At 40.1% G+C, this 23332-nt stretch overlaps 1 protein-coding gene across 1 annotated transcript in view; it reads left to right on the forward strand.

Moving 5' to 3' along the window:
* Nucleotides 1–15182, forward strand: part of LOC116981699 (trifunctional nucleotide phosphoesterase protein YfkN-like) — a 32694-nt gene extending 17512 nt beyond the window's left edge. The window contains exons 6-8 of the mRNA XM_033034789.1: nucleotides 9370–9517; nucleotides 12147–12330; nucleotides 14992–15182. Of these exons, the coding sequence (XP_032890680.1) occupies nucleotides 9370–9517; nucleotides 12147–12330; nucleotides 14992–15182 (523 nt within the window). The remainder of the gene's footprint in view (nucleotides 1–9369; nucleotides 9518–12146; nucleotides 12331–14991) is intronic.
* Nucleotides 15183–23332: the final 8150 nt, after the last annotated feature.

Raw genomic sequence — 23332 nt, forward strand, 5'->3', positions numbered from 1 at the left:
GATAAATAGGACAAAGAGAATATCTATGTTAATGTGATGGCAGAGTTTTGTGGAGAATAATTCATACAGTCTAATTGGTTAATGCGGGCAGTTAGACCGCATTGTGAATACTAAATCTCATATACAGTAGTAGACTGGAAGAAGTGCAAATGAAATGCTGTTTCATCAGGATTGACTGTTTTGATCAGAAATAAAAGGATAATGGGCAAAGGGGGAGGTATAGAAGACCCAGAAGATATAGTGTGTGTGTGTGATGGACAGATGGAACCAGGTGGGGGAACCTGTGTGGATATGAAGATGTAAGAAAGGAGCACAGGGAGTGCAGATTGCATGAAATTGAAAACAATCAATGTTCACACCCTAAGTTTGTAAATTACCCAGGCAAAATACGCAGTGGTGTTCTTCCAATTTGCATATGGCCTTATGCTGGCAACGGGGAAGGCAGAGGACAGACATGTCGAGGTGGAAATGAGACAGGGAGTTAAAATGACATGCAACCAGGTACTCCGGATGGTTATCGTGGACAAAGTGCAGGCACTCGGCAAAGCAATCTAAGCTTGGTCTCGCCAATGTAGGGACCAAGGGGGTCATAGAGAGAGTGATCCCGGCAGAAAATAGAAAAAAAAGTGCAGAGTGGAAGATGTGCACTGATGGTGGGATCCCATTACAGCTGGTGGAAATAGCTGATGCTATGCTTGATGGAGATGTGAAAAGTGAGGACCAAGGGTACTCTGTTCTGTCGGGGGGGGGGGGGGGGGGGTGAGAACAGGGATGTGGGTGAGAACAGACATCCAGGAAATGGAGAAAATTCCCTCCTGCTCCATCCTTCCCTCCACCCATGCGACTCCATTTACCTTTTTTCCTCTCTCCTTGTCTGCCTCTACCTATTACCCAACAGCCAATGTCTCCCAACTTCATCCCTCCCTCTCACACTGGCTCCATCTGCCCATTATCCTTCTCACTTGGTTCTATGTATTGCCTGCCAACCCATATTTGCCCCTCTCTCTTTATACTGACTCTCTCCATATAACCATATAACAATTACAGCACGGAAACAGGCCATCTCGACCCTTCTAGTCCGTGCCGAACACATAATCTCCCCTAGTCCCATATACCTGCGCTCAGACCATAACCCTCCATTCCTTTCCCATCCATATAACTATCCAATTTATTTTTAAATGATAAAAACGAACCTGCCTCCACCACCTACACTGGAAGCTCATTCCACACAGCTACCACTCTCTGAGTAAAGAAATTCCCCCTCATGTTACCCCTAAACTTCAGTCCCTTAATTCTCAAGTCATGTCCCCTTGTTTGAATCTTCCCTACTCTCAGTGGGAAAAGCTTATCCACGTCAACTCTGTCTATCCTCTCATCATTTTAAAGACCTCTATCAAGTCCCCCCTTAACCTTCTGCGCTCCAAAGAATAAAGCCCTAACTTGTTCAACCTTTCTCTGTAACTTAGTTGCTGAAACCCAGGCAACATTCTAGTAAATCTCCTCTGTACTCTCTCTATTTTGTTGACATCCTTCCTATAATTAGGCGACCAAAATTGTACACCATACTCCAGAATTGGCCTCACCAATGCCTTGTACAATTTTAACATTACATCCCAACTTCTATACTCAATGCTCTGATTTATAAAGGCCAGCACACCAAAAGCTTTCTTTACCACCCTATCTACATGAGATTCCACTTTCAGGGAACTGTGCACAGTTATTCCCAGATCCCTCTGTTCACCTACATTCTTCAATTCCCTACCATTTACCATGTACGTCCTATTTTGATTTGTCCTGCCAAGATGTAGCACCTCACACTTATCAGCATTAAACTCCATCTGCCATCTTTCAGCCCACTCTTCCAACTGGCATAAATCTCTCTGTAGACTTTGAAACTCTACTTCATTACCCGCAACCCCACCTATCTTAGTATCATCTGCATACTTACTAATCCAATTTACCACACCATTGTCCAGATCATTGATGTACATGACAAACAACAGTGGACCCAACACAGATCCCTGTGGCACCCCACTCGTCACTGGCCTCCAACCTGACAAACAACCATCCACCATTACTCTCTGGCATCTCCCATTCAGCCACTGTTGAATCCATCTTGCTACTCCACCATTAATACCCAACCATTGAACCTTCTTAACCAACCTTCCATGAGGAACCTTGTCAAAGGCCTTACTGAAGTCCATATACACAACATCCACTGCTTTACCCTCATCAATTTCCCGAGTAACCTCTTCAAAAAATTCAAGAAGATTAGTTAAACATGACCTTCCAGGCACAAATCCATGTTGACTGTTCCTAATCAGACCCTGTTTATCCAGATGCTTATATATATTATCTCTAAGTATTCTTTCCATTAATTTGCCCTCCACTGACGTCAAACTAACAGGTCTATAATTGCTAGGTTTACTCTTAGACCCCTTTTTAAACAATGGAACAACATGCGCAGTACGCCAATCCTCCGGCACTATTCCCGTTTCTAATGACATTTGAAATATTTCTGCCATAGCCCCTGCTATTTCTACACTAACTTCCCTCAATGTCCTAGGGAATATCCTGTCCGGACCTGGAGACTTATCCACTTTTATATTTCTCAAAAGTGTCAGTACTTCCTCTTCTTTGATCCTCATAGTTTCCATAGCTACTCTACTTGTTTCCCTTACCTCACATAATTCAATATCCTTCTCCTTGGTGAATACCGAAGAAAAGAAACTGTTCAATATCTCCCCCATCTCTTTTGGCTCTGCAGATAGTTGGCCACTATCTGCAGAGCCAAAAGATCTTTAGACTCTCTAATGGACCGATTTTATCCCTCGTTATCCTTTTGCTATTAATATAGCGGTAGAAACCCTTCGGATTTACTTTTACCTTACTTGCCAAAGCAACCTCATATCTTCTTTTAGCTTTTCTAATTTCTTTCTTAAGATTCTTTTTACATTCTTTATACTCCTCAAGCACCTCATTTACTCCATGCTGCCTATAACTATTGTAGATCTCCCTCTTTTTCCGAACCAAGTGTCCAATTTCCCTTGAAAACCATGGCTCTTTACAATTCCCTCTGCACTCGGTCCTGACTCTAACAGAACTGTTGACTATCTCTTTGCCTTCGCTGATGTGCTCGACCTATTGAGTTCTTCCAGCAATTTTTTTGTTTGTTCCAGTTGAGAGTAGTTTTGAACAGTTAAAGAAGGCTCACTACGTCAGTCCTTATATACTCATTGAGCACACTGCATATTATTCCAGCTATAGGAATAAAGTCATCAATTGCTTTCACTTAATGAAATATCAATAATACCTTTCATCTTGTGCATAACATTCTAACAAATGTTTTGCAAAAATACAAAGAAGAACCATGGCAAATTTTATTCTGATTGTCATCACTGTATTTAAAACTATTGACATTCTTGCAGTTCCAATGGTGACATTTTTTTAAATTAATATGAACTGTAACCAAGTTGAATAATTTTGTACACTTCCCTAGTAAAGGGAATGTATATGGTGGCTGACTGGCTTTGTGCATGGGTAGCCTTTGACCTTCCTGAGGCTGAAATATGAGGTGAACCAATTAAAAGTTCAACTGCTTTGGAAACATTCTAGCCCACCCACTTTTGTACATGGATCAAGTATTCTGCATCTGTGGGAAGGTAATATCAACCAGTTCAATAGAGATCTAAAGTTCTGTCAAATGAGAAAAGGAAATATACGCGCCATAAAGTGGGGCTCATTAAGTGAAGTGAATGAATTAATGAGTTGAGAAGGGACCTGACCCGAAACCCTGACCCTATTCCTTTTCTTCAGAGATGCTGCCCGTCCTGCTGAGTAACTCCAGCATTTTATGTCTACTTTTGGTGTAAACCAGTATCTGCAGTTCTTTCCTACACGAGTGAATAAATAGGACAAGGAAACATAATGAGAAAAGAGTTTGAGATATTTTGCTTTATTTCTCTACCTTGCCGAATAACAATTCTTCCTTTATTTGTCTCCTCTAAGGGAATACAACAATGGGGGGGGGGGGGGGGGTAGAAAAGAGGTAGTGCAGTAGTGTAATGCTCCTCTTCAAGCACGTTTTGTTCATTTCTGTACAATGGGGTGATTCTAATGAATAATCATACTTGCAGCTCACCACCAAATATAAGTGCCAATGGATTTCTTTATGAAGTTGAGATGGTCTGTAAACATATCTTCACTGCAAATTGGAGATTTGTGGTGCTTGATTTCCCAATGGGATCGCCCAGTGAGCATCGCTGTTGGCTGAAAATTAGACATCAGACTACAGAGGTAGACTAGAGAGGATTTTGCACATTAACACACCATGCCTATGTAGTAAATGGAAGGATTTGAGCGTGGGTACAAAAAGAAAGCATATGTTTAAAGGAAAATTGATAGAATCGCTGCACAGTATTCCTCACTCAGCTCTGACAATATTACTTTTCTTCACAGCAGGATGACACTGATGCAAAGGTACAATTAATGACTGATCAATACCTTGAGCAAATTTGCTTTGGATCCTTCACTCTTATCCATCTGACCAGAATGAAGGGCTGATGAATTTTATTTTTTAAATTAAATCTATTTCATGCTCTGTCCCTACCATAACTGCATTCTATCTGTCATCAGACTGGCATCTCCTTTTTTCTTGAATCTTCTGAATGAGATTTCATAACCAAATGAGAGTATTATTTGAAATATGGTTCGCCTTTTTCAATCTTTTTCTGAATGTATTTTTTTCACCACATTTTGCTCTTGGGCAAAGGACAGAATTAATGTTTGGAGTCAGAAGATATAGGCGAGGAACTAAACGAGTACATTGCATTTGTATTCACCAAGGAGAAGGACATGGAGGATTGTAACATCAGTGAGTGGTATACTAATATGTTAGACCAATTTAAGATCGAGAAGGAGGTGGTATCAGGTTTCTTGAAAAGCAATAAGGTAGATAAATCCCTAGGGATCTATCCCAGGTTATTGAGAAGAGCAAGAGCGGAGATTGCAGGGGCCTTGACAAAGATCTTTGTATCCTCTCTGGCCACGAGCGAAGAAGTCCAAAACTATTCTCCAGGAGCCATTGTTGTTCCTTTGTGCAAGAAGGAAAAATAGAGATAATCCAGAAAATTATAGGGCAGTTAGCCTTATATCACTTGTAGGGAAACTATTGAAGAGGATTATTTGGGATAGGATTTACTCAGATTTGGAGGAGAATTCGATAATTCGGGACAGTCAGATTGACTTGGTCCACGGCAGGTTATATCTTACTATCTTGATTGAGTTTGTTGAGGTGGTGACAAAGGTGATTGATGAAGGTAGGGCAGTGGATGTTATCTACATGGATTTTAGCGAGGTATTTGACAAAGTTCCTTATGATAGGCTGATCCAGCAGATTAAAATACATGGGATTCACGGTGACTTGGTGGTTTGGAGTCAGAACTAGCTTTCCCACAGATGATAGAAGGTAGTGGTGGAAGGGTGTTATTCTGGCTGCAGGTTTGTGACCCATGGTGTTCTGCAGAGATCTGTGCTGGGGCCTCTGTCATTTGTGCATTGATGTACAGAGGGATCTTGGGGGTCCATGTCCATAGTACCCTGAAAATGACATCACAACTAGATAGAGTGGAAAAGAAGCTGCATGGCATGCTTATCCTCTTTGGTCATGGCATTGCGTATAAGAATCAGGAAGTCATGATGCAGCTTTATAGGATTTCGGTTAATCCGTATTTGGAACATTGTGGGAAATTCTGGTTGCCTCATCACAGGATGTGGAGGCTTTGGAGAGTGTGCAGAATAGGTTTACCAGAATGCTACCTCGATTCAAAGGTATTAGCTATAAGGCGAGATTGAATTATTCTCTCGGGAGCATTGGAGTTTGAAGGGAGACCTGGTAGAAGTATATAAAATGATGAGAGGCTAAGATGGGGTAGACTTAGTTTCACCTGCAGACCAGCACATCCCCCATGTTTCCAATGCTTCTGATCAGGCCCAGGAGTCGATGAATGGAGTCAGCCATTCCGTGAGGTGTACGGGTATGTGAGGTGGGGCCTGGGAGTCATGTGCAATGTCGGGCACCCCAGAGGTCGGGCACTCCCAAAGATACTAGAGGAGCAAGATAGACCACTCCTACAAAATCCAATGGACTGACGTGTAGTACGCATCGGAACATCACTTCCGCCATTTTAGGAATAAAACCCCGATCCCCGTTATGCCTCTCGCAGTTTAATCCACGTCAGTCCATTGGATTTTGCAGTTTATCTTGGTCTCTTAGCCCTCTATGTTAGACCATTATTATCTTTGTTTATTATAAATAAGGTGCTTATTTTTATTTTATTTTTTAAAACTGCGTATAAAATGAGTGACAATGCGCAATGAAAGGTATCTGGACCATATGCATTCTATGATCTTTGGTTTAATCAGTGTTTTGGGGGAACGGTATGTGCCTGTTTCTGTGTGTGAGTGGCAAGATAGAGATAATATATTTCAAAGTTCCTCAAGGATCAGAAGCAACTTTGATTTAAAGCAACTCATGATGTACATGAGCTATTCTCATGATGTGCATAAGCCATAAAGGCAATTATATTTGCCTTTATTTTTTTGCCTATAAGGAACATAAGCCATAAGCCAATATATTTGCCTATATTTATATATTATATTATGATACACACACATATATAAATGTGATATTGATGTATATAATTATATGACACACACACACATATTTCTCTAGTTATATATATTCAACACATATATTCATTATATATATATGTGATGCTTTTACATGTGTGATATATGTGTATATAATATAACACACACACATATGTATATTTCTCTAGTTTCTTTGTGATCACCTCTAATTTTGTTGAACTTTTTATTCTTTCATTCAACCTCTCTCTGAAATCCTAATATTGTGAATAAAATATAAATGAACACATGCCAAGATATTTTTTCATTCTATATTAGTGTAAAGAAATATAGTGTATACATACCTACATTGATGCAGAAGTGCAAGCATTAGACATGAATACTGTGCATTGCTACCATAGTTTCGTTTTTAATTTAACATATTTGAGGGAAATCTACATATATTTGAGGGAAATGAGTTACCGTATTTCCCGGCAATGAAGACGCACCACCATTTGAGTTGTTAAATTTTGAAAAAAGGACGCCAGATCGAGGGTTTGGTTTAGTCCAGGGGTCCACAGCCTTTTTTGCATTGGGGCCAGGACTTTCCGGGACTAGCTGCAGTTCCCAGGTCACCTGCGAGCCCCGGGTCTAGCTGCGGTTCCGCTGTCCGGTCCCGGCGGCCGCTCGCAGCCACCCGAGTTCTGAGTGAGTTTTTTAATGTGAATATCTCATAACTAAACATTTGAGGGGTTAGCAGTATATTGCATCAATCCACTCAATTTTAAATCATTCTACATCAAAATTCATAAACAAGGATAACACATTTTATTTCTATCATTTATGGTAAGATTTACATAATTTATTGATTTATGTGTGAGATATACAGGGTGTTCAGAACAAAGACGGCAGTTCTTTGACAAGTACTCCATAGTTCGCTGTAGGAGATCGTATCGAGTATTCTGGACCCACTGTCAACATCTGAAATTACAGTAAAATATCATATAGATTAACTTATAAGAACAAATCTGATTATAACTACATAACTGCAGAATGGATGATATGTCACTTAAATGCAATTGTTTTCAGGGGTGGGGAGAGACATGTATATTGAAGATGCATTTTTCCTCTAATAGGTCAATTTATGCCTACTGAATAAATTCTGTATTCATGCCTACTATATTCTGTTGTGCTGAAGCAAAGCAAGAATTTCATTGGCCTATCTGGGCCACATGAAATAAACTCTCTTGACTTGACTTGATTTGATTTATCTTAAATGTAGAAGAGCTTACAATACCATGCATGCCTTACGACAAGAACAAAACCAAAAATGTACAGCAGTGTAAAAATGGATAGCTTTATTATTGTTTAAGAAGGAACTGCAGATGCTGGAAAATCAAAGGTAGACAAAAATGCTGGAGAAATTCTCCAGCATTTTTGTCTACAATTATTATTGTGCTAAGTCTAGATCTATAAAAGAAGACTTTCTAATAACTTGCTCATGTACCAAAATATGTCTTATTTAATATAATACATTGTCGGGAACATAAGAATAGAATTATATATGTTACAGTCATCATACATTGGGAAGGAAATTAAGGCTTTAATGTGTGCTCCTCGTGGCATGTCGTTGTTCCCTATAACTCCATTTATCATGTATTTTAAGCACCATTGATCTGTGTACATTGTGTATATTTAACATCATTTATCATGTATTTTAAACACCATTGATCCGTGTACATTGTGTGTATTTAATACCATTTATCATGTATTTTAAACACCATTGATCCGTGTACATTGTGTATATTTAACACCATTTATCCTGTATTTTAAACACTATTTCAAACCGGCTTAAACACAATCCGATTCAGGACCTCCGCTGCTTGGAGGTCCCGAATCGGCCGCCTCCTACCGGAGACCGGGGCTTCATGATGTTATAGGCCGCGGGCCGGCAGTCGGAGCTTTTCTCCGGCGAGGAATCCCAGACTCCGCGAGGGAAAGTGCACGCTGCCCCGCGACTAGAAGCTCCGCACAGCGCGGCTTCAGGGTGGTATAGTCCATGGGCCAGCGATCAGAGCAATTCTTCTGGTGACCCCCGGCTCCGCGATCTGAGCTATAGGAAGAGATCGGGCAGGCCTCAATAATATTTTTTCTTACCTTTCATCTTTAGTGGGGAACCTGAAGAAAGACTGCTATAATGTGCTCGAATCGCTTACATCGGCGATTCGAGCACTATAGCAGAACGGCTCGCTACGCTGGTAGATGTGGACGCCATGACAGAAGCCCATTAAAAAAAAACCCTCATATATTTGATTCCTAAAATGGCGCGAAAATATTACCCATGAGCCCATGGCCGTACTACGACTTTTTCGTCGAGTGTCTATCTTGCTCTAGTATCTTTGGGCACTCCAGAGGTCGGGTTCTCGGCCTAATGAGGCCTCAATATAGAGGGCACAAGGCATATAATTAGAATTCAGAAATTATAACCTAGCTTACATTCCAATATTTAATTTTCAACCATACAAAGAGTCTGTACGTATTTTTTTTAAATCCATTTGAATACATGTAGAATCCTGTAATTTAATCTATCAAGAATAACTTGATCTGAATGTTGAAAGAATGTTTACAGTGAATAAGTAAATTTGCCTGACACAGTTAAGCTTTGCATTCTAAAGCTGACTAAATATCTTAATAAAATCTACTTCAATATTTGAAACTTCATTTAGGTTTCGTATTTTAAAGGTTTCCTCAAGTGGCAGGATTAGAATTTGGATTTGATCCAAGTGCAGAGCCTGGACATAGAATTGTTATGGACTCGGTCAAGGTACAGGGACAATACTTGGACAAAAACAGAACATACTTACTTGCAATCAAGGAATACCTAGCCAAGGTAAGTTGCAATGTATAATTTATTTTTATGATTATTTTTTGCTTATTTTTATGATTATTTTATTTACATTAAAAACACAGAAAGCTTCAATTTGTTAGTAAAACAATTAACAGAAATGATAATTTGTGCTCATAGCTTTCAAATGCACAACATATCAATAACTCAGAGGTACACAAAATTGCTGGGGAAACTCAGCGGATGCAGCAGCATCTATGGAGCGAAGGAAATAGGCGACGTTTCGGGCCGAAACCCTTCTTCAGACTCACTGCGATATCAATAACTCATACGTGGATAAGACAGGTTTGGAGGGATATGGGTCAAACCCGGGCAGGTGGGACTAGTGTAGCTGGGACGTTGGCTGGTGTGAGCAGGTTGGGTTGAAGGGGCTGTTTCTACGCTGTATCAATCTATGACTTAAGTCTGCGTATTGTTATTAATAGAGCTAGTTAATTAATCAATTAACTAATTTTGAGACTATTTTTACCTTGCCATATTATAAAACATCCTTACCAATATGCAGACACAAGAGATTGCAGATGCTGGAATCATAAGCAAAAAAAACAGAGTGCTGGATGGTCGGGACCCTTCATCAGTTAGGAAATTGAATATCAAGTATGAGGCTCACATTTGATTGGGACATTATGTTACAGTTGTATAAGACGTTGGTGAGAATGCTCTTGGAGTATTGTGCTCAGTTTTGGTCACTCTGCTATAAGAAAGATGCCATTAAGCTGGAAAAACTGCAGAGAAGAAAAACAAGAATGTTTAGGTTTTAGGTTTAGATTTATTTTTGTCATGTATACTGAGGTACAGTGGAAAGCTTTGTTTTGCATGCTATCTATTCAGATCAGATAATACTATATATAAAAACAATCAAGTCAAATTCAAGTATAATATATAAGTATAATTATATGATTAATTCAACATTCACCCAGAACTGGTTCCACAAACAAGTAATAGTCTTTAAACTCACTCACTCTTTTCTGTGCTAGTCACTCACAAATTTCCACACCTAATGCAATATGCTAAATCTCAGATATTCACACATGTTAAAGCAATAAAATTCTCACTCAATATACTCTAAGTAAATCATGCAAAACTCTTAAACCTTTGATACACCAAAAAATGAGAAATTTATATTTTAATACTAGACTAAGTGGGACCCGTTGGGTCCCATGTTCACACGGGAGGGCTGGTCCCCCGATGCAGTATAGGTACTGTGGGCTGAAGGGACTGGTTAGTATGGACATTGTGGGCCAAATGGATTCTTGAGGTGGCAGCTCAGTCAGCCCAGTCAGCTCACTAACGGCTGGTGGACTAACAGTTGACTCACGGCCATTCTTTGAAATTCCACTTCAAACGGTGTAAGGCAACCAAATTCAAATGCAGTTTCCTACCATTTCAAGCAGGGTGCAAAGCCACCAAATTCAAGTGCAGTTTCTTACCACTTCAAGCAGGGTGCAAGGCCACCAAATTCAGGTGCAGTTTCCGACCACTTCAAGCAGGGTGCAAGGCCACCGAATGCAAAAGCAGTTTCCGACCACTTCAAGCAGGCTGCAAGGCCACCGAATTCAAGTGCAGTTTCATACCACTTCAAGCGGGGTGCAAGGCCACCAAACTCAAGTGCTGTTTCCTGCCATTTCTAGCAGGGTGCAAGGCCACCAAATTCAAGTGCAGTTTCATGCCACTTCAAGCAGGGTGCAAGGCCACCAAATTCAAGTGCAGTTTCATGCCATTTTAAGCAGGGTGCAAGGCCACCAAATTCAAGTGCAGTTTCATGTCAATTCAAGCTGGGTGCAAGGCCACCAAATGCTAGTGCAGTTTCATGCCATTTCAAGCAGGGTGCAAGACAACAACATTCAAATTCAATTTCATACCATTTCAATCAGGGTGAAACCACTATAAAACCTCACAAAACACCACATTCACAGTTCAGTAGACATTCAGTGTGTTCAGTTGATTCACAGTTCAGACAGTCGTGACCTCTCTCTCCCCCATCTTGCAGAGACTGAGCCACACCCACACTTACGGGTTTTATAATCCCTCCCCCTCCAACTGGAAGGGGCGTGGCCTTCATGGCATGATTGACAGTAGAGAGATTCTCAAAAATATTTTTTAACACTAACACCACTTTTATTTTTAATTGATGGGAAGAATCCTCTGCACCTGATTGGCGAGGAACTGAGTAAGATGGTCAAAAATCACAGCTGTAAGTGGTAGCGTTTTATCTAAAATCAATATTCGTGCAAACAGGAAGTTGTCAAGTATCCACCAACAAAAGCCATTTATTTTTGTCGTGCAGCCTTTCAATGCAGTTACCACCACCAACAATAGCCAGTTTTTTTGCAGTGCAGCAGCCTTTCAAAGCAGTTACCACCACCAACAACAGCCTTTTTTCTTGCAGTGCGGCCTTTCAAAGACGTTACCACCACCAACAGCAATTTTTTTTTGCAGTGCAGCCTTTCAAAGCAGTTACCACCACCAACAACTTTTAGTTTTCAGTTTTCCAAAACGAGTAGACTCATTGCTTTTCTAGAAAAAAAAATTATTACTGCGGAACCTTTGAGAAATTAATTGCTATAGGTTGGCAATAGTTTTCCCATGAAGACAATATATTTTGTTTTTACAGGGGAAAGACGGATATGTGATGTTCCGTAATTGTCAGTGGATGGTTGATACAGAAACGGCTCCCAGTCTTTCCACTGTTGTCGTCAACCACTTTGAATCAGTAAAAATTGTTCAAGGACTTAAAAAATGTAAATCTGGACATCGGATGGGTTTAATCAAAGTCTCACACTCTGCATCCATAACAGGTACTTTACTTTCCTCAGTTAAAACTTGTATAGAATTGTTCCATGCCCATGTCTTTGGCTTTTGGCAGATCAACAAATATTTTGTTTGAAGTCCCAATGCTGGGAAATTCAGCTGCAGATGGTGTGTTACTGAATAGAAATTCAGCTGCACATGGCGTGTTACTGAATAGGACTTACATGCTGAGAAGACTTCTCTTTATACAAATGATAATATATTTAATTCAGACACTGAGGGGGCCAGGAATCAGAAGATAGGTGTGATAGCATTGAGTGAAAATGAGGTTTTGGAACGGGAGGGTTTTAGATGTGTAAGTGATATAGTAGCAATGTTACAAAATTTTGAGATTAAAAAAATCAAGTCTGTAATTTATCCCATCAGATAAAGCATAAAAATAAGTTTAATTTGACACCTAATTCACTTTCATATCTTCAGTATTAAAAAAGTTATGGCCATTTTCATACTCGGAAATTAGCATGTTGTTCCCTGTGTTCAAGAAGGAACTGCAGGTGCTGGAAAATCGAAGGTACACAAAAAAGCTGGAGAAACTCAGCGGGTGCAGCAGCATCTATGGAGCGAAGGAAATAGGCAACGTTTCGGGCTGATACCCTTCTTCAGGCTGACATGTTGTTCCCTATTGCTTTTCCATTGACTTAACACAAAAGCTGTGATCGAGGACAGTCAAAAGCCCATAACTTTCTTAAAAATGAAGAGAACTGAAAGAAATTTTCAGTTATTATAGATTGAAGCAGTCTGAAACAAATATGATACAATCTTACTTAGATGACTTGAAATTAAAGCATATTATTAGTTAGTTACCTAATTGTAACTAATTACAAAATTCAATTACTAGATCTAAACATCTATCAATTTCTTAAGAATAGATTAACATTTTTAAATAGCCTAAGTGTCCAAATAACATTCACACAAGAATTCACAATATAACATAATTTTTAAATCTCATTGTCATGGATTTATAGGCCAAATGGAAGGAATTTAATGTTTAATACCTGTAAATTAATGGCCATTTAAATCATCTTGCGAGTGGGTTTTTCTGGAACGCGATCAATTGGAACGTTGCGGTTGCTGTGAATTTAAACCCCATATCGGCAGGAAAAACACTGCCGGTTCGTATGGGAAAAAATCACCGTTTCGCAATGTAAAATGTGAATTAAAGGCATCTTAAGGAGCACTTTTATACATAAAATAAACGGTTTTCCTTTACCTGTCCTGTACGTGAAATCCGTCCCCGTTGTCGGCGTTGACGGCTTTAGAAGCTGATTTTAAAATTACTCCAGCGCTGAACTTGTCCGGCGATTAAAAAAAAAAAATACACAGAACGGCTGTCGGAACAATTCTTCAGCAAAAGCTTGCACTCCAACAAAATATAATCCAGGACAAGGTAGGAGAAAATCGCGTTTTAACCCTCCCCCCCCCCCTCAAAGGTGCCAAAATCGCGCACACGGCCAGTGGCAGAATTGCAGCGCCGCTGAAGGTAAGTATTGTAGCATACCAAGATATAGGGAGGCATGGGTAAGGCAGAAGTCATGAGTGTGCAATTGCGAATGACAATTGGTAGTTAGAAATATTGGTTGGTAATCCAGAGTCCCATCAATATTTGAGCATGATTGGTAGTCTTGAGTGTAATCCGTGCTCCGGAGCAAGTTGTTACAGGATAATTGGATAAACGTTCTGATCTTGCTTAGGGGCTGTAGTAGGCTAGTGACTGAATGAGACTAGGTAAGCAATCGACTTAAAAGAAACCTGCCTATGGACTACAAATGTTTTAATGACATTTACAGAAATGGCACCCAATCCCTTACATATTACTAGACGCCACTGTGCATGTCCAGGCTCCCGAGCATTAGAGTGGCATACTCATCATGGATCGGAAAGGAAAATTAGCGGTTATGCGGTAGTGTGGTAGTCACATTTAATATTTAATTAAAGATGAATTACATGGTGTATAAAGATGTGAAACTGCTCAATCCACTTTCCAGGCATCTATTCCACTATGTATATTAATATGTTTGTAAAAATCCCTTTTTAAGACATTCCACCACCCCCTTCTTCATCTCAAACTGCACAGGCACATTTGTATATCCTGTACTGATCTCACTATTCTCCATGTCCATCTCTTAATATCCTAGATGGATACAGATTCAAAGTGCTTGTTTAGTACCTCCCTTACATCCTTCAATCCCAAGCATTAAATCCCTCCTTTATCCTTCAGTGGTCCTACCTTCTCCCTAGTTACCCTCATGTTTTTAATGTATGAATAAAAAGCTTTGGAATTTTCTTTAATCTGATTTGCCAATGACATTTCATGGCCCTTTTAATTGCCTGTTTTGAGTTCTTTCCTGCTTGCTCTATATTCGTCAATGGCCTTGTTTGATTTCATCTTCCTGAACCTTACATATGCTTCCTTTTTCTGTTTGACCAAATTGCCTACCTGCCCGATCTTCCAAGGTTCCCTTAACTTGCCATCCTTATTCCTCCCCCTTACTTGCAATACCTGAAGTCAATTATGTTTAGCAATAAAGAGGAGAATGCCATTTTTCACCCCAATTGGAATTTTGGTATTTTGTTTATGCATTTATTACAAGAAAAAGTGGAAAATGTTTGTTTTCATTCCCCAAAATATTGTTTTTTTTATTTCTTAGATTTTGAAAAGAAAGCTGATGACAAAATTGTAGTTGCGCCTGTCCCTGATGTAGAAGGAAGAATATATCATGTAACTGAAGACATGAAACCACACCTCAGGCAACTACGTTCTGAACGAGAAATAGGTCAAAGGACATTTCCCTTAGATCTTCGTGGTGCAAATAACTCTCTTGGTTGCGAATTAAAATAGTACAAATAACTTAATCTTTGTATTTTCAGTATTCATTTTACTTGTTATTCCTATGTAGAATCTTTGTAATAAAAGAAAACCTTTACTCTATAGAGATGAGTAAATGTCATTTCACAGCACTGATTTTGTAATCCTTAACAGATTATTGATGCAAAATCGGCTGAAAAATGTCTTAGTAAAATAAAAGTTTATTATTGATCCATTATTCTCATTTGTCTTGTCAATCTAAATATAAACATTATTTTTTTTCTTTTGAGACCATCCATGAAAATATGAAAATTTCTGAACTTTATCAAGAGCTCACTATTTCTGAGCATTATATCTTTGCACTTTTATTATTTGCTATATTATTGAATTGCCGATAATGCTGGACAATACAAGGAGACAACACAAAACTGATTATAGGGTTATTTATAAGAAAAGTGCATAGATTTTCATTAAATCTGATGACATAACTCAGTATGCCGTGAACATACTTGCACATATTTGGTCTGACAATGAAATGGCAGACGGGATTTATTTGCCAAAATATGGATCTATCCCAATTTATTTTTGCAAAATAAATGGTTTAGTCGTTAGACAGCAAATGGGGAAAAACATCCAAATCAGTAATGTGCTTAGTAAAAAAAAGGAAAATCCAAACAATAAGCAAACCAGACTGGAACATTAGACAAAAAGATCAGTAATGATTGATAAAATACATCTCTTGATGCTCCTGAACACATCATCAGTGATGTAACCTGGGGTCATTGTAAAACCTATAAATATAAAACAAAAATTTAGGAAGTGCTTAATATCATTTTTGTTCAAAATTCATTTACAATAAAATAAAAAATTATGTATGGGTAAATCTTGGTTAATCAAACTCCACTTCATGAATAAACATAGCAAACTACGCATTAGCTTCTGAAGAAGGGCCAGGTGCTGATGTCTACTCCTATTTCTCGACATTATAGTTAGTCTCACTTGATATATACTACAAATATCCAGCCCTAAACCCACATGGTAAGGTAAGGTAAGGTAAAGCTAGTGAAGACTCAGAGCTGCACAACTTAGAATGCTTTTTAAAAGATTATTGAAAGTAAGTAACACTACCACAAATTCACAGCAAACTAGTACAAATAATATTAGAGATGTTCAAAGAAACCACTAAAGAATTAAACAATGTTATAACTTATAATAAGTACCATGTACTAGTGCATCTTTTAAACTACCAATCTTACACAGGTTTTAATTCTCAACCAACTTAACTTAAAACTCCATGAAGTGGATTCAGCTCTAACTCTGATCCTGAACACACCTAGTTTCTTTGCCCAGATTCAGCATCTGTGACAACTGAATGATACAAACCTCTCCAGTTGTGATTGTACCATCTGTATGCAATTTATTCCAAGTAAGAGCATGCACCATAACCCAATTAAGTCTCATCGATTTTCACAGAAAGCTTGTTTTAACAAAGCATTGATTATACCACCACCATGTAGAGTTACAGCAGAATCTTGCTAGACTTTTCCTTTCAGCTTTTTTCCACTTGCAGCGTTCTCCCCCTCCCCCTCCCCCCCACTCCCTCCCAGCACAATCAGTCTGAATAAGGGTTCCAACCCGAAACATTTACCGTGTTCTCCAGATGATGCTGCATGACCTGCTGTTACTCAGGCACTTTGCATCTTTTTTTCACAAAATCAGCTCTTATCTGATTTGTGAATCTAAGTCTTTTGGTTGGATTCAACATGGGCTGAGCTGGTTGCCAAAGCTCTTTGTAGGTAGATCACCTACAAAGCACTTTGGCAACCAGCTTAGCCCATGTTTCCATGCTTACTGGCTACTAACACCATCAAAATGGTTTACATTTTGTAAATGTTTTTGTTATTCACAAACATTCAGTAGCAGGGAGAATGAAATGGGCAAAGAAATGGCAAATGGAGTTTACTCCTAGCAAGTGTGAGGTCTTGCACTTTGGGAGGTTGAATATAAGGGGAAAGTATACTGTTAATGGCAAAACCCTAAGCAACATAGATGCATAGAGGGATCTTGGGATCCAGGTCCATAGCTCCCTGAAAATGACAACACTAGTAGATGGAGTGGTAAAGGTGTATGGTATACTTGCCTTCTTCGGTTGTGGTATTGAGTGAAAGGATTAAGAAGTCATATTACAGCTTTATAGGACTTTAGTTAGGCCACATTTAGAATATTGCAGTTTAGACTTTACATGAGAGATACAGCGTGGAAACAGGCCCTTTGGTGAACCGAGTCCACGCCGACCAGCATTCATTCACCTTGTACACTAGCACTATCCTACAGACTAGAGAAAATTTATAATTTTACCAAAGCCAATTAACCTAAAAACCTGTCCGTCTTTGGAGTGTGGGAGGAAACCGGAGCACCCGGAGTAAACCCACATGGTCACAGTAAGAACATTCAAACTCCACACGGACAGCACCCATAGTGAGGATCGAACCCAGGCCTCCAGTGCTGTAAATCAGCAACTCTACCCCTGCGCCACTTTGCTGCTCTCACTCTGGTCACCGCATTATAGAATGATGTGAAGGCTTTGGAGAGGGTGCAGAGGAAGTTTACCAGAATGTTACCTGGGTTGGATGTGGTTAGCTATAAGGAGAATTTGGAGAAACTTTGATTGTTTTCTCTGGAATGTCGGAATTTGAGGGGAGACCTGATAGAAGTATACACAAATATGATAGACTGGGTATCTTGTTCCTAGGGTGGAACCTCAAGGGATAGTTTTAAGGTGAGAAGCAAAAATAGCAGGGAGAGGAGAACAATGAAACAGGACAGTGACAAAAGGAGAGAAATAAAAGACAAAAAAGAAAGAAACTAAAATGGAAGGGAAAGGGCGAGAGACAAATGGGGTAATGGTGAAAAAATAACTTACACAGTTAATATTGTTAATGAGACATGTCTAATGGCATTGTACCTTAATGTGTAAGCATATATATGCCATTACAACGTTGAAACTATTATGGAGATATAGCTGTGCAAAGCATCCAAGGAGTATTTAACATTTATGCAGAACAGACAATAAGGTCAAAGCAAAAATGAGGGTGGACATTGCCTTGGAAAATCATGATGTGAAATCACGAGTCAAGAAAATATTAATTATTGGCTGAGGTTGAGGAGATTTGATAGAAGTATATAAAATTCTGAAAGGCATAGAGAGGGTAGACAATCAAAACTCTAAACTCTTTTCCCAGGCAGATCTTATAGACATTCAAGTGGCTTTTAGATAGATTCATGGATATACAAGGAATGGATTAGATTAGATTAGATTAGATTATACCTTTAATAATCCTTTTCAGGAAATTACAGTGCCACGACAGCTTCAAGACAAACATAACACCACACATTTCCTCAAATGGCTTCCATACTTAACAAGTTAAAATACGTAAAATACAAGTTAAAATACAATTAATTTAAAAAAAGTGCAATTATTTATGCGCATTATAAAATCTTATAGCAGCTGGTAAACAGGACTTCCTATATCTCTCCGTTTTGCACATTGGTGCAATCAGCCTCTGACTGAAGATGCTGCTCTTGATCACCTTCAGGGCATGGAGTGGGTGAGTGGGGTTTGTCATTATAGAACCTAGTTTGTTTAGAGTTCTGGCCTCTGCCACCTGCTGGACCGTTCGTTGCTCAGCCCCGACCACTGAGCCGGCCTTCCTGATTAGTTTGTCCAGTCTGTTTTTATCCGCTATACGGGCGCCATCTCCCCAACAGGCCACAGCAAAAACTGGAGGGAGATGGATTATGTGCAGGCAGATGAGATTAGTTTATCTTGGCATCATGTTGGGCACAGACATTGTGGGTGAAGGGATCTGTTCCTGTGCTGTACGTTTCCATGTTTTATGTTCTAATTATTCATTCTTGCTTGGTACAAAAATAAGACAGAAGAGGGCTTAATCTTGACTTATGAAGGAAAAAAACGGAATAGTATTCGATCCAAGAAAGGAGACTAGATACAGCTCGGATGTTCCTGATGGCTGGGAAGAGGTTCACTGCTTCTTCACTCAGAGGCAGTGAACCGATGGAATTCACTACCACAAAAGAAAGTGGGGGTAATCATTAAATATATTAAAGATTGTGATCGATATATTCCTTAAAGCCAAAGAGGGAGAGGCAGGAACAGGTAGTAGGGTGTACCATGATCTTGTTGAATGGTTGAGCAGGTACAAAGGATCTAATGGCATGTGCTTGCTACCACATTCTCTGCTTCCAGCACACTATGACATTATTGTGAATAGAAAAATTTGACACTTTGCCGATTTTATCATTCATGTTAATGTAATAAATTGTTGTTTCCTTCACAAATTCTTACTTGGTAATGACTTCACTTCCAATAGCTCTTTAAATACATGAACACATTTATTGCAATAATTCAGAAAAAGGAACTGGCAAATACCCCATCAACATTCACTATTAGAATGTTTTTGGATCCGATTCTTTTATTAATGATGTCACAAGAATTTTTAAAACTTATTTGGAACATTGACTGTAAGCAAATGCACAAAGGATGTCTCCATGATGGAAATGCAAATGTAATTACTGGAAAGGATATGTTTATAGGTCCATTAGTAAATAACTCCTCAATAGAACTATCCAGATTGTTCTTTCAGACAGCATAATTGTTAGAATGACTTTTTACTGTGGTATACAGTTCAATATTTGAATGAAATAATGTGGAATTCAGGACCACAAAGTGTTGGACATTGGCAAAAATTAGTATAAACGATATTAACATGCTGAATTTGGAATTCAAGAAATTTTAATGAACCATATTCGGTTTATAAAGGTATATGTCACTCTCATGCAGACTCCATCCAAGGTCAAGAAATTGCATTGAATAAAGCAACTTGTCTTTACTCTAATAAAAGATACTTAGCTCAATAGAATTACCCAAACTTATTACAGGGAAAGAAATAACAGGGAAAGCAAAAAACAAAGTGCTGGAGAAACTCGGCAGGTCAGGCAACATCTATAAAGGGGATAGACAGATGACGATCCAGATCGGGCCACTTCTTCAATGACATAGAGGGGAGAAAGAGATGCGGGGTGTGGCAGAGCCTGCCAAGTGATAGGTTGATACAGGTGAGGGGGGAAGGGATGATTCACACATGGGTAGAGTAATTGACAAAGGCTAGATAGGATTGAGGAAAAGCGACATTGGATAAGGAAAAAAGAGTGAAAAGTAAAGCCTCACGGAGGAATATGGGTGAAAGGGGACAGGGTGGAGAGGAAAGGGGGAAATCCAGTATCTTCTCAATGCGTCAAGGAGGTATGTTTCCACACCGTTTACTGGCAATGAACTTCAGACCTTCATCCCTGTTTATTTTCCTTTAGCACCTTTTTACAGTCTACCCCATATTCAAGCTACAGTATACCTCCCTGCACTGGGTATTGACCTTAGCTCTCATCATTTTATGCACCACAATGAAATTTTCCCTTAACTTCCTATGTAAAAAAACCTGTAGCTTCCAGAGATTACGCATGGCAGAAGCTCCCGGAGACCAGCGGACTACTGCCATACCCAGGCAGGCAGCAGGCCTGGCTCGCCCGCCATGGAACTGGGAACCCGCATGGTATGGGAGCCACATCCGAGGCTTATCTGCTCGTCCTCAAAACCGGGAACCGCAGAGAAGGGTAGAGAAGGGCATGACAATAAGCTCACTTGAACTTGAACTTGAACTTGAGGGTCGACGATGGCAGAGGACGCTAAACAAAGGGCTGGTAAGAAGAACTTGGAATCTTACTTTCTATGCCCTCAAGGTTGACCGCGGGAGGCTTCCCTGGGACACCAAGCTGAAGGTGGCCAGGCGATGAGAGCGACAATGGTTCGTGGGCAATCCGGCTCATGGCGACGGCTGCAATGGGCCGTTATTCCCAGCTACCACTGGGGCCTTGAAAATGGCGCTAAAACCTGGCGACACTTGCATATGGACTCAGTGGGCTGTTGCTAAATCGGAGATTGTACTTACGTCTGACATTAACCTAATTGGTCTGAATGCAAAAAAAGAATTTCACTGTACCTTGGTGCACGTGATAATAAAGGAAGCATGAAACTTCCAACCTACCTGACACCCAGAGCTTGATTATTTTGGCTTTTATCAATATTAACTGAAAAATATCCTTGAAGGCCTTCTAAAATTTTCTTTTCATTTGGTTGCAAAGATTAACATGTCTAATCCGTGTTCTTTGTTTTGTTTAGAGACACAGCGCAGAAACAGGCCCTTCGTCCCACCGGGTCCGCGCCGACCAGCGATCCCCGCACATTAACACTACAGTATTTGCATACTGTATCACCATGAATCTCATGCATCTTAAACTTCTGAATCAGCCTCCCATGAGGGACCTTATCACAACATGGTGTCAAGACAATAACCTGTCTGTCAATGTGATCAAGACGAAGGAGCTAGTTATGGACTTCAGGAAACAAGGTGCTGTACATGTCCAATTACGATCAATTATGCCGAAGTCGAAATGGTCAGAAGCTTAAAGTTCTTGGGCTCAAATATCACTAACAATATGTCCTGGACTAATCACACTGATGATAAGGCCATGAAAGCACACCAATGCCTCTACTTACTCAGAAGACTTGGAAAATATAGCATATCTCCAATGACAGACACCAAAATAGACACAAAAAGCAGGAGTAACTCAGCAGGACAGGCAGCATCTCATAGAAACATAGAAAATAGGTGCAGGAGTAGGTCATTCGGCCCTTCGAGCCAGCACCGCCATTCAATATGATCATGGCTGATCATCCAACTCAGTATCCTGTACCTGCCTTCTCTCCATACCCTCTGATCCCTTTAGCCACAAGGGCCACATCTAACTCCCTCTTAAATATAGCCAATGAACTGGCCTCAACTACCTTCTGTGGCAGAGAATTCCACAGATTCACCACTCTCTGTGTAAAAAATGATTTTCTCATCTTGGTCCTAAAAGACTTTCCCCTTATCCTTAAACTGTGATCCCTTGTTCTGGACTTCCCCAACATCGGGAATAATCTTCCTGCATCTAGCCTGTCCAACCCCTTAAGAATTTTGTAAGTTTCTATAAGATCCCCCCTCAATCTTCTAAATTCTAGCGAGTACAAGCCGAGTCTATCCAGTCTTTCTTCATATGAAAGTCCTGCCATTTCAGGAATCAGTCTGGTGAACCTTCTCTGTACTCCCTCTATGTCTTTCCTCAGATTAGGAGACCAAAACTGTACGCAATACTCCAGGTGTGGTCTCACCAAGACCCTGTACAACTGCAGTAGAACCTCCCTGCTCTTAGACTCAAATCCTTTTGCTATGAATGCTAACATACCATTCGCTTTCTTCACTGCCTGCTGCACCTGCATGCCTACTTTCAATGACTGGCGTACCATGACACCCAGGTCTCGTTGCATCTCCCCTTTTCCTAATCGGCCATTATTCAGATAATAGTTGGAGAGAAGGAATGGGTGACATTTCAGGTCAAGACCCTTCCTCAGACTCTTGACCCGAGGATTGAGTTGAGGAATTGTAAAGGCAAGAAGACACTAATTGGTGTTATCTACAGACGCCCAAATAGTAGCCCGGGTGTAGGGTGTAAGTTGCGGCAGGAGTTAAAACTGGCATGTAACAAAGGTAATGCCACTATGGTGATGGGGGATTTCAATATGCAGGTAGACTGGGAAAATCAGGTTGGTTCAGGACCCAAAGAAAGAGAGTTTGTAGAATGCCTCCGAGATGGATTCTTAGAGAAGCTTGTAATGGAGCCGACCAGAGAAAAGGCAATTCTGGATTTAGTGTTGTCCAATGAACCAGATATGATAAGAGAACTCGAGGTAAAGGAACCGCTTGGAGGTAGTGATTATAATATGTTTAAGAAGGAACTGCAGACGCTGGAAAATCGAAGGTACACAAAAAAGGTGGAGAAACTCAGCGGGTGCAGCAGCATCTATGGAGACCCAGTACAGAGAGGTCGGATACGGAGTTGGAGGGGGAGTTGAAGTGTTGAGCCACCGGGAGGTCAGGTTGGTTATTGCGGACCGAGCGGAGGTGTTCGGCGAAACGATCGCCCAACCTCCGCTTGGTCTCTGTTGAGCCACCGGGAGGGTGCTCTAGATGTCAGCAGATCTATATCGGTGAGACCAAGCGGAGGTTGGG

Source organism: Amblyraja radiata, chromosome 1 (genome assembly GCF_010909765.2).
Source record: "Amblyraja radiata isolate CabotCenter1 chromosome 1, sAmbRad1.1.pri, whole genome shotgun sequence".
NCBI lineage: Eukaryota > Metazoa > Chordata > Chondrichthyes > Rajiformes > Rajidae > Amblyraja > Amblyraja radiata.